Raw genomic sequence first — 12,557 nt, 5'->3', positions numbered from 1 at the left:
CACTTTAATGAGGAAACTTATAGTGAATCATATTGCCCCACATGCATACAGGTTCAGACTTTCTCTCTTTCAGGAGCTAAATTTCCTTCTCTTTTCCAATGTGGCCAGGGGGCACAGCCACCTTGCCACCTGGGGTCTACTCAAGGCACCCTACAGCTACTCCAGGGTGGTACTTAGCAGTGCAAAAGAGACACGTCCAATTAAAAATTATACAACCTGATTCACAGGATCAATATACATCGAATTCATATACACAGTGTTATATGTTTGTGGTACTCGCAAACATTTTGCTTGGCACGTTGCATCCTGAAAATATTCAACAAAATTACTCCCCCCAAAAAGTAGACTTGTTTCCGGGATGGGGAGGCACAGGGAATATCTTAAAATGTCATGATGGTTTCAAGGATGGTGGTTTCTTCAGGCTAAGATGCAAGGCTCAAAATGCACTAAACAATAAATGTGCCTCATTTTTTTTAATGTTACTGTGACAATCTCTGAACAAAACCGGTGGCCATTTTGCTGCCTTTTCAGATCCTATTTCAAGGTTCTTGTCTTTCTGTCAAAGCTATTTCTGAAGTTCGGATCCATTAATATTACTTCACGAAGGCAGTTTTTTCCTTTGAGACCAGAGGACCCTTCCATATACTATTTTATATATTTAAGTTGCACATCTATACCTCTGTGAAAAAAGATAACAAAATAAGCTTTCGAGTCACAAGCAGACAGCGCAACAGTGAGACCAATTTGGTTTTAGGAACAAGGAACATGCCTCTACTCTTTGTTTATCCACAAGAGACGCAGTTACATAAATACCGATAATCTCCAAACACTTTGCAGCAAGGGCCTTACAAAAACTTAACCACAGTTCACATGCACAGTTCAATATGGTTATTTATATTTACACTAGGCACAAACCTAGCACAAAGGCAGCAGAACACTGTAGTTAGAGTGGTGGTTACAATGTACTGAATGGTTGGGGCAATGGGATGATGGTCTGAGAGTTGGATGGTATTCATGAATATAGTTTAAGAGAATCCAGGGAGTGGGTAAGGTTTTAGTGCTGTGTTCTGAGGAGCCTCTTCTGATAGGTCTGGGAATCGAAAATTAAAACTTTGATCAGAGATTGTTTTAACCCCTTCGCTGCCAGCACTTTCCCTCTCCGGTGCCAGGCCTTTTTTTGGCTATTTGGGGCAGTTCGCGCTTAGGCCCTCATAACTTTTTGTCCACATAAGCTACCCACGCCAAATTTGTGTCCTTTTTTTTCCCCAACATCCGAGGTATTCTATAGTTACCCAGACTTTGTGGGTTCCCCTGAAGGAGACCAAGAATTTTGCCAAAATACAGCGAACATTTTGTTGTTTTTTCAATAAAATGGGAAAAAGAGGCTGCAGAAGACTTGTGTTTTTTCCCCCCGAAAATTGCATCAACAAAGGGTTTGCGGTGCTAAAATCACCAGCTTCCCAGCTTTCAGGAACATGCAGACTTGAATCAGCAAACCCAATTTCTCAACACAATTTCGGCATTTTACTGGGACATACCCCATTTTTACTATTTTTTGTGCTTTCAGCCTCCTTCCAGTTAGTGACAGAAATGGGTGTGTAACCAATGCTGGATCCCAAAAAACTAAACATTTCTGAAAAGTAGACAACATTCTGAATTCAGAAAGGGATAATTTGTGTAGATCCTACAAGGGTTTCCTACAGAAAATAACAGCTGAAAAACAAATATTGAAATTGAGGTGAAAAAAACCAGCCATTTTCCTCCACGTTTTACTCTAACTTTTTCCTGCGATGTCAGACTTCTGAAAGAAATATACAGTTACGTCTGCTGGACTCTTCTGGTTGCGGGGATATTTAGGGCTTATAGGTTTCATCAGGAACCCTAGGTACTCAGAGCCAATAAATGAGCTGCATCTTGCAATGGGTTTTCATTCTATACTGGGTGTACAGCAATTCATTTGCTGAAATATAAAGAGTGAAAAATAGGTATCAAGGAAACCTTTGTATTTCCAAAATGGGCACAAGATACGGTGTTGAGAAGCAGTGGCTATTTGCACATCTCTGAATTCCAGGGTGCCCATACTCGCATGTGAATTACAGACCATTTCTCAAATAGACGTCTTTTCCTACACACCGTCTTACATTTGGAAGGAAAAAATGTAGAGAAAGACAAGGAGCAAAACACTTGTTTTGCTATTCTGTGTTACCCCTAGTCTCCCGATAAAAATGGTACCTCACTTCCGTGGGTAGGCATAATGCTCACGCCAGGAAACGCAACATGGACACATCACATTTTTACATTTAAATCTGACGTGTTTTTTGCAAAGTGCCTAGCTGTAGATTGTGGCCTCTAGCTCAGCCAGCACCTAGGGAAACCTACCAAACCTGCCCATTTCTGAAAACTAGTCACCTAAGGGAATCCAAGATGGGGTGACTTGTGGGGCTCTCACCAGGTTCTGTTACCCAGAATCCTTTGCAAACGTCAAAATTTGCACCCAAAACACCTTTTCCTCACATTTCGGTGACAGAAAGTTCTGGAATTTGAGAGGAGCCACAAGTTTCCTTTCACCCAGCATTCCGCCAAGTCTCCCTATAAAAATGGTACCTCACTTGTATGGGTAGGCCTAGTGCTAGTGACAGGAAATGCCCCAAAACACTATCTGGACACATCAAAATTATCAAATACAAAACTTTATTTTTTTCCTTGGGAGGGTGGGGGAGGAGGGAGTATACCTGCGTTTTTGGTCCTGGGCTCAGCAGCCATCTAAGGAAACCTATCAAACCCAGACATTTCTGAAAACTAGAAACCCGAGGGAGTCCAGGGAGGTGTGACTTCTGTGGATTACCCCCCCCAATGTTTTCTTACCCAGAATCCTCAGCAAACCTCAAAATTAGCTAAAAATAAATACATCACATTTTCCCCACATTTCTGTGTGGGATCACAGCACCTAAACAAATTTCCTACCACCCAACATTCCTCTCAGTCTCCCGGTAAAAATGATACCTCACTTATGTAGGTGGGCCAAGTGCCTGTGATAGCGAAGAGCCAAAAACATGTTGAAATTGAGGGGGAACCAAAGAGGGTCCAAAAGGGCAGTTTGAAAAAAAAACTTTTTTAGGCTGACAAGTGCAGCAGAATTTTTATCGGTATAGATGAGACAATGTTGGGTGGTGGGAATTTTGTGGATTCCTGCAGATTCCGGAAGGTTCCATCACAAAAATGTGAGAAAATTTGTTATTTCCAGCAAAGTTGGAGGTTTGCAGGGCATAGTGGGTAAGAAAATGGTGTGGGGTGTATGTGAAGCACACCACCCTGGAATCAACCAGATGTTTAGTTTTCAGATGTGTCTAGGTCTGGTGGATTTTTCTACATGCCAGCGTCCCAAAGATTTTTCAGTGTAGCAGGTTGTTGCACACATGATGCTCTTCAAGGGTGTCATGTGATTCTTAAATACTCAACCAGCAGAAACATGCCGCCTCAATATCAGAGAGGACCAGTGCTTGCTTGGATGTTTATTTTCTGGTAGGAACGGGTTAAACTCTGCATAGCAAGTTCTGTTCGTTATAGGGTGTCCTGATCCGGTATGCAACATGCATTCTGAAACGGAGGTTAGTATCAATGTAGAATCCCAGGAATTTGGCATTATCGACATGTTGCGGGCCAAAACAATTCAGAGTAATTTCACTGAACTATTTGTAGATGTAATGCTGCTTATTGGTAATCATAACTGGAACAATGTCTTCATCAGCTTCAGTTCGAGATGGTCCTTGAAAATCCAGATTTCAATGTTTGCAAGACAATTATTCAGCTGGGCGATGTTGTAACCAGGCAATCCTCGCAAGTAAAGCAGGGCAACTGAAGAATACTGCTGAAGTCCTCACCAACCAATACAACCAAGAGGGCCTCCATGTACAAGGTGAAAATCATTGGTGGAAGCATGAAGCCTTAAGGGATGCTGCATATTACATGGATCGGCTCATATCTGGAAGAATCCATTTGGATCAGCTAGAATCTATTTTTCAGGTAATACTCAGACCACTGAAAGGTGATGTTCTTGATACAACAGAAAGAGCTGCTGCAACAATCTTCTAACACAAGTTCTTAGTAAAAGAAATACAGAAAGAGAGTAAGGACCTTGTCCACAAAAAGTACAGGATCTCAACTGGTGTACAGCAGAATTCACCGTAGAGACAGAAAAATGAAAAAAATAAAGTTTGACAAAGAGATTTGAAGAGAGTATTACATTGTCTGTGGATGTGCTTGCGGCACATAGCAACATAACCTGCCTAAATCATATTATAATTATTATGCTCTAATAATGGTAATATTATGTGACTAGTTTCAAAATACGATGAAAGGGGAAGCTATGCTCACCTGGTATACCCTTGTTTCAATGACAACATGTTAGTGGCCACATAACTATAAATGAGGCAAGAAAAAGAACTTGAATGGATAGAACTGTGTTGATTCCCATGAACATCAGAATGAGAATAAAGATTCTGAAAGACTAAGGTTGGCATCAGGCTCTCAAAATGTGGATTCAAAAACAGGGAGGACACCCAATTGATTTAGGTGCAATCTAGGAATTCCACACATACTCAAATATGCTGCCTGTTTAAGTGAAACAGTATTATGCGCTTGTAGCTAACTTGAGAGAATGATACAGTGCAGTATCCTGAATAAAAAATTATTTCATACACAGCAAAGGAAACAACATTGCTGCCCAACATGGGTAACTTAAACCTGCAAAACATTAACTCAAAGGAAAAGTGCTTGGGAGAGGGAAAACATACAGGCTCCATTATAGAAGACAAAGGAGAGCAAAATTATATTCATGTCTATCATGAAATGGCAACTTCAAAACCTATTGATGAAAGCTCTGGACGAGTTTCAATTTTCAATATGAAACGCTCCCCAAGGAAGTAGTGACTGAGGATAACTTTGATCTGCAAAGAGCCAACTTGCAAACACTCACCTGTTGAGAATACATCTAGTTTATCTCTTGGGATGCAAGAGACAGTGCTTCCTCCCATTAGCAAAAAAGTCGACAAACCTCAGTGGTATCTTGTAACGAACTTTAAAGAGTTTTTACCCATCCTTACACAATCTACATTACCATCTAAATGAAGTTCCTTTTCAGTGCTCTCAGTCCGTTGGTATCATCCTGTCCAGTAAGCCAAGACAACTATTTAACACTTTTTCAATGTTCATTTTAGTGGTGTTTTGTTTAGAGTCTCAGTAATATTAAGACATCTTTGGGACCGGCGTGCCAATTTAGTTTTGTTTTTGAGCAACAATGGAAATGATGCAACATGTGGTACTTCATAAACAGGTCTATTTTATCAAAATACATTAGAAACATTACTTTGATTTGCATAATGATTCTTTCCAACGTGATGAAAAAATGTACTTAAAAGTTATCTCCAAATGCAGTGACACTGTTTATTCCCCATGTTCTTGGTGTCACTTAACTCTGAGGGTCGGCACTTTACCACAGCTGTAGCTCAGATGTGAAGTTAGTTTTGGTTACTAGTAATAATTTGAGAATCCAGCGGCTAACTTGGGGGTCTCAAATGCTACAGTCCTGAAGTGTATATCCAATTTACCATGAAATATACAGTTTGTCAATGTATCCATGTAAATTCACGACATTATGACCCAAGGGATCATTACGGCAGGCTACTTATTGCTGATGGGAATAAGGTAAAAACTGTTCTCTGCGTGGTAATTTACTAGTTGTTAACTGTAAGTGGACCTGTTCCAAAAAACATACTCTACTTCGTTGTTCATTTCGGACCACAGCAAAACAGGGAAAGTCTTGAAACACCATATGTTCTTTTTGGTATACAAGTGTAAGAAAGTTCTATCTAGGTGTCTGATGTCTTTGGTTTCATGAGTTAACTGAAGTCTTTACTGGACATCTAGCTAGTTCATATATTATTATTTTATTTTTGCCTATGGGCCTGAGCTTATATGTAGGGTATATCTAGCACTCTACAATTTGTCACTCGCTCTCAATCTGAGAAGTAGAACATTTACTTTCAACATCCGGCATGTGCGTGCTTTCACTTTTTTGTCCACAATGGAATCAATAAGAAATAATTTCAAGAAAAGTAGGAAAAAAATAAAACCTAAGTTCAGGAGTATGATAAGCATATTTTGCACAACTACTTACAAAGCTGCTTTGAAATCCTTCAAGAGAGCTGGATCGGTCACCGGAAAAAGTTCGTGGAATATTATAAAAGTCATCAGAAGTCACGGAAGACGTATCTAAAACAGAATGTAACAAACAAATTGATGTATCTGTACGAAGTGCATGTATCTAAATTACTGTGCATACATTACTGTAACCCATTTTACAATGGTGAGCCATGAAATACCTAAAAACACATCTCTGGTCAAGACCATTAAGTGAATCAAACACCTTCATAAATATTCCATGGCATGGTTTGAAGCACTCTGTATAAAGAAATAGCATTTGTTTTTGTACAATAGTGTCCTTTATCTAACACCCAACTCTGTACCTAATGCTAAATCCAAAATGCCACACTTGATTTAAAAAATAATTCTAGCCCGGTCTCTCACTCCATACCTAAATATTTGTTAATGTGTGTATCACACTGAAAGTGTAACAGTACGCTCATCAACACTCCCATGCTCAAGTGTGCAAATAACAGAACCTAACTCCTATGCCTAACACAAACCTCTTTCTAATCGCCATGTCAGTGCCTTACAATTGCAGCCAGGACGAAGTTGCATCCCACTAACATATATGTGGCGGGACCAAACAGGTAGGGTTTTTAGGTAATTTTACATACTTGTGGTGGTTAAAGGGGAGAACTGCAAATTCTGTTCTCAACAGGACATCACAGGATAGGGACCGCAGGGGGGGCCTCAAGGCCCCACAGTCCCTAGCGGCTCCCAGCCTCCACAGTGAGCCAGCATAGCTCCTGCATGCAGGGGACAGCTAAAAATACTGCTCCCTGCATGTGGGAGCACTCCTTTCATCTGTTTTCTTACCTTATTGAAGCGGGCAGGAAAACAGATGGAGTCTGCTCCCAGTGAGCAGGAGCAGTTTTCCTACTCCGGCCCACTGGAAGCTGACTTAGTTTGCTCTGGCTTGGCGGGAGTTGTCAAAACTCTCATCAAGCAAAAGCAAACTGCTATCTCCTTAGGCTGGGAAATTCGGGAGATAGGGAGCCAACCCTGGGGATATGGCGTTTCCCAGGGTCATTTGTGGCTCCTGCAGAGGGACCATGCGAGGCCAACTCCTTTAACTTTGCACAAGCTGGCTCCGGGGAGGTGGTGGTCCCCAAGGCCACATATAGCCCTGGAGGTGGGTTTGTGTGGCCCCCCCTCCAATAAATTAAGCACGTTCAGGGGAGGTGGTGGTCCCTGGGGCAATTTCCAAGGACAGGAGGGGGGGCCGTGTTGCTTCCCTCCATTTTTTTTTTTTAAAGCCCTAGGGAGGTGGTGGTCTCCAAGGCCCAAAGGAGTCTGAGGAGAGGGGCCATGTGCGCCAGCCCTGTTTTAAAAAAAAAAAAATTATATACCCACCACATACCCCAGGAACTTGGCCAACCTGGGGGCTGGGGATGTTTAATAAACAAGTGCTTGTTTTTCCCCCTTCATTTCATCATGATTTGTTTGCCTGGCAGGGTCCCAGTGTATTCCTACCTTGCCTCTTTTTTTTTATTTTTAAGTTTGTTTTTTTATGACTTGGCTGAGTCAGAGTCCCACAATGTTCTGTTAACACTTCCTGGTTGAAGTGTTGCAGGTATTCAGATATCAGCATAAGGAATGTAGGATCAACGTCCCCAGATATCTATATGTTTTTTTTCTTGAATAATAAAAAAATTACTGAACACCAAATCACAAAAAGCACACTTTCTGGATCAAGAACTTACTTTCTGCTAAATTTGGTGCAATTCCGTCCAGTGGTTCAGGCTGTAATCATGACTGAAATCTCTATGGGAAACTCCATGAGGAAAATGCATTTTGGGAGCATCCCAACTACCCCCCTTTTCTTGGTTACCGCTTGACAAATCACCCTCAAACTTTCAAGACAGCAGCTGAAGTGAGTGGCAAACTAGTTTTTGGAAATTTTGTGAGGATTTGTCAAACGGCGCCAAAGTTATTGGCAGAACAGAAAATGCTTTTCCTATGAAAACTAGGTCGCAACTAGAACTACCTACTGGCAACCGCCAGTAGGATATATATTTATATTCTACTGGTTTGAATTTTATGTTACAAGTGGTGCAAATGTTTTATTAACACATCTTTCATGAAATATGATTGTGAACATATTTTATCTCCCACTTGGGAACCTTGTTTGTTTACTATGCTTAACCTCACAGTTCTTTTATACCTATAAGACCATTGCATGATGGAAGACTGTCTTCAATGTTTAGCAATTTTTTTTTTTCAAAACTGTATGCATTATATATACTTTGATGTTTTTTTTTTTTGGCGTATCCTCCCAAGGCATCATCATTTCTCCAGTATTTATATGATGTTGACCCGTGCAAGAAATTACCCTCTTATGCCTGAAGCAACCTACCCTCTTGCCAAAGTTGTGGTCTATTTTCAATAATTTGTTTTGCCATTTATAAGTATACAATTACAAAAAGAAAGGTGGAGGCATACTGAGCTTAATGAACTCCCATCCTCAACCAACTCCAAATATAACTCCCCCTAAAGTCACTCTGCCTCCCCAACTCTTTGACCCTCGCAGGTTTTGATTTTGTATGGCCCCTGTCATTATTAGCTATCCTCGACTAACGTAGGCTAGTTAAGGTGGCCATATCAGAGAGACAGGTTGTCATCAACTAGGTTAGACCTCTCAGCCATGAGAAACTCATTTGAGGTCCTCATGTCTTATAAAATGTATGGGACATGCCTGTTGCTTTGTGGACAATCTTTTTGTGTCTTAATAATGTCCAGACTATTAAAAGCCAAAGTTCACGTGCTGGGATGATCCCCTCTATCCACAGTGTGAGGATCATATGCTTTGCCACTCATCATAGGTGGGTTATTTTACCTTTGGCTGAATGCAGGTGGTATCTCTTTCAACACCCGTGCTAAGAAGACTACCTTAGGTAGTGCCTCTATTTTCTTATCACATATCAGGGATATAGTTGCTAGCATCTCATCCCAAAATGGTTAGTTTGGGGCACAGATACTGGGTGAGCAGTATGCTGCCAAGGCATCAATTTCTCCAGTATTTATATGATGTTGACCCGTGCAAGAAATGACCCTCTTATGCCTGAAGCAACCTACCGATTCCTGGCCTATCTCTTTTGCTGACTTTAAAACTCTGCTAACCAGTAGTAAAGTACCTGTGCTCCAGCTTTAACCTTGGTCGAATTGGCATACTAATAATTGGTATATTTAGCTTGCTTATACGTCCCTAATATATGTTGTAAAGTGTACTCAGGACCTGGAAATTCAAGTCTACAAGTGGCCTCCAGCAGCTATTGTGCCAACCACCATAGTGGCAGCATAAACCTGGCCTTAAGCGTACTACTGGAGCCGGACTATAGCAGTGTAAAACTACAATTTGACCTCTCAAAATAAACTATTTGACAACTCAAATTCTTCCTTTCAAATAATAATAAGGCACCTATATGTAGGTCTTGCGGGCCACAAGGCAAGGCACTTTGTATTTAAACATAACATGTTATGTTAACAACTAGATCCCCAAGATATATTATTACTCTAGGATGGAAGGATGACTCATACAAAAAGACTCTGAAACAGTATTAAGTATGAATTCTGCTACCTCATGTTAGGGGCTGTCCATAAATATGGTTCAACAACTATTAAAATTTATTACAAGCACCAGTCAATGGTGAAATTGGGTTCTTAATACATTTTAAATAAAAGTAACTTTTAGAAAGTTACATTTTCCCTGCCTGAAACTCCTAAACACTAATTTACATTGATCTTCTAACTGCCAAAGCCTGGGTGCAGGGAGGTAGTTTTGTTCCTTTGGCAGGATAACCACTTGGGGCGTACCTAGGAACTTGATTAGCTTCAAAAAGACCTCCCTGTTAACAGCAAATGCTAGAAGGACACCTGGCATCCCCTGGAAACCTCTTCAGAATATTACTGGGCATGATGAAGATCAGAAAAGGACTTCTGCTACCAGCCCCAAACACCTGGGATTTAGAAACTTTTTCAAATTCAAGACCTCCAAAGGACTCGGAATAACCTGTCAAATCGATTTATGTTGCCAGTGGGGTCAAGGTTCAGGGCTGTCCCCCTATGAGTTTCTCCACAGCAATACTAGAGCGATCTTATGGAGGCAGTATCTGGCCTCGTTGAATCCTCATGCAGCTTTGCCCCGATGAAGGCTGCAGAGCACCAAAAAAGTCACTAAGTGCAAACAGAAATTTTGACAAGGAGAAAGCACTAAAAGTATCTGGCTGGTGAAAGGATACTTTACCTGGGTGCAAAATCTGAATTTCTCACACACTGTCAAAACCAACAGCTTCACCCAAATTTTGTCCAATGGCTATTTGACCTTGTGGAGCTTGCTTCAGCTACAGCCTGCTGCCTTACCCTGCTGAAATGTTTTGACTTTACTTTTGGAGACCCATGGTAAACCCTCCGACCGGGTTGAAAATGCATTCAATGCATGCTCCATCGCAGTCAGCCTCAAATCACACCACGTACGTACCGATCTACCACAGCCAGTTGACGCTAATGCTTTTAGGTACTATTTTTATTTAAAAATTTTAAAATTCATATCTCCTGTCCTCCATACTGGATTTTGTTGTTTTAGCATCATTTTATTTATCAAAATGTCCACTATTTTCCTAATTCAGTTTGGGACTCTTATTGTGTTGCGTTTTGACCATTACTATTTTGGTACTGCCCCAAGTTAAACCTGTCTACTCTGTGCCATAGCTATCAGAGGGTTGAGCTCAGGTTAATCTACTGGCTTTAAGGGTTCTCCCCAACAAGGATTGTGATTATTCCTTGAACGGTGTAGCAACCTCCCTCCGTTAATAACCCAATTTCCCTCAACTTGCCTATCATTTGTAAATGATCAGTGGTTTAGTGCCACCTGTATTATATTTTCTAGTTTACTCCCTCCCGCTGGGCAATTTGTTCAAAGCTGTTAGGTCTGGGGAAGATTTCACCAAATTGCTTTTCATCTAGAGCGATAGTAAGGCATTCCAATTTCATCTAATGTGGGAGGAGTTTGAAGTGTATTGAGTATGAAGTATGTTTTGGATACTGTTTGGCTGTTAGGATCTGAAGGATTTTCATTTTTTTTTTTTAAACGATAATGTGGCTTCTTTAAGCAATGTGTAAGCTGGAAAGAATGGAAATGTTTCCAGCTTCTTTCAAAGAGGTCTCAAAGCCTAAAGCACCCTTGCTATATCCAAATTTGGAATTCACATGTCTCAATACCAAGTTACTAAACATTGGTTAAGGTGGGGATGGGAATATAGTCAACCACCCACACATCTCCAATGTGGTTCCTATTATTGGTGATATATACAGGTTTCACCCACATTGACTTTTGGGACCCAAGGAACCTCCTCCATTGGTCTGATAGCTAAATTGTGTTCTATATAACATTTTGTTTGTTAGTTTCATTCTGTAGCCATTCGAAGATCTTAATTCAGGGGGATTAACAGTAAAAGAGGATGTGTGGCACTCCAACTCCTACCAGTTTTGGATGCATGGTCCACACTTTGGGGTTAAGTCTAGGTTTTTTCCACTCCATATAAAGATATTATAGATAACTTCAAAGCAATGTATCCTTTCCTAATAGGCAGGAGTAAGGCTTGGAAAAGGTACAAGAATTTTGGGAGAGCAGTCATTTTGATGGCTGTCTGCCTGCCTACTCATGACACTGTAGCGTTCTTCCACAAAGGTAGTGTGGAAAAAAACACCCCGATTTGTCTGCTAAACTCCGTTGAGCAATTAACCATACTTTGTAACAAAGAAGAATCTCTTTATTCAGTGCTGTTGCATGATATAGTGCAGCAAAATAGATGGATTTCAGTCTATGTTAGTCAGATTTCCTTAGGTGGACTTCTTGTCTGAAACAAGTTTCTGCTCCTACGACCTGTGGTTCTTTTACTATGCTTATTATATTGGAGAGGTTATTAAGGCCCTAACATTGTAAGTGGTGGTTTTCAATTTTAAGAGTTTGTGTGACATGTCTACAAGTAGAGTTCAGGCTACATCTCAGATTCCATATGGCGTTTCGGTGTGGTGTCTTCGTGCTGTAAGTGCCTTTGAGAGGATGCAGTGGGTGAATTTGCCCTCCTCAAAACTGTGTTCCCAACTATACAACTGTAACAAATGAGACTATACCTGCTTGAAAATAACTTTTAGATTCCTGGTGACCAATGCTTGTTTCTTGGAACTTACAGCAATACAAGTGTTACTAGAGGAGGCTCCAACTATCCATCCTCAATAATATTAGTTGGGGTTATCAGACCGGTTTACAGAGTCAATTTAAACCTTCCCCAACTTCCTCCACCTTGAAAAACATCAAGCTTGTCTATGTATTTCCCCTGTTAGACATTCTTATT

At 40.7% G+C, this 12,557-nt stretch overlaps 1 protein-coding gene across 2 annotated transcripts in view; it reads right to left on the bottom strand.

Moving 5' to 3' along the window:
• Nucleotides 1-12,557, bottom strand: part of GAB1 (GRB2 associated binding protein 1) — a 340,128-nt gene that overhangs the window by 74,784 nt on the left and 252,787 nt on the right. For both annotated transcript variants that reach the window (XM_069242593.1, XM_069242594.1), the window contains exon 5: nt 6,176-6,270. In XM_069242593.1, the coding sequence (XP_069098694.1) occupies nt 6,176-6,270 (95 nt within the window). The remainder of the gene's footprint in view (nt 1-6,175; nt 6,271-12,557) is intronic.

Source organism: Pleurodeles waltl, chromosome 1_2 (genome assembly GCF_031143425.1).
Source record: "Pleurodeles waltl isolate 20211129_DDA chromosome 1_2, aPleWal1.hap1.20221129, whole genome shotgun sequence".
Taxonomy (NCBI): Eukaryota; Metazoa; Chordata; class Amphibia; order Caudata; family Salamandridae; genus Pleurodeles; species Pleurodeles waltl.
Note: the sequence above shows the minus strand (reverse complement) of the source record. Positions and strands in the feature narration are given on the sequence as shown.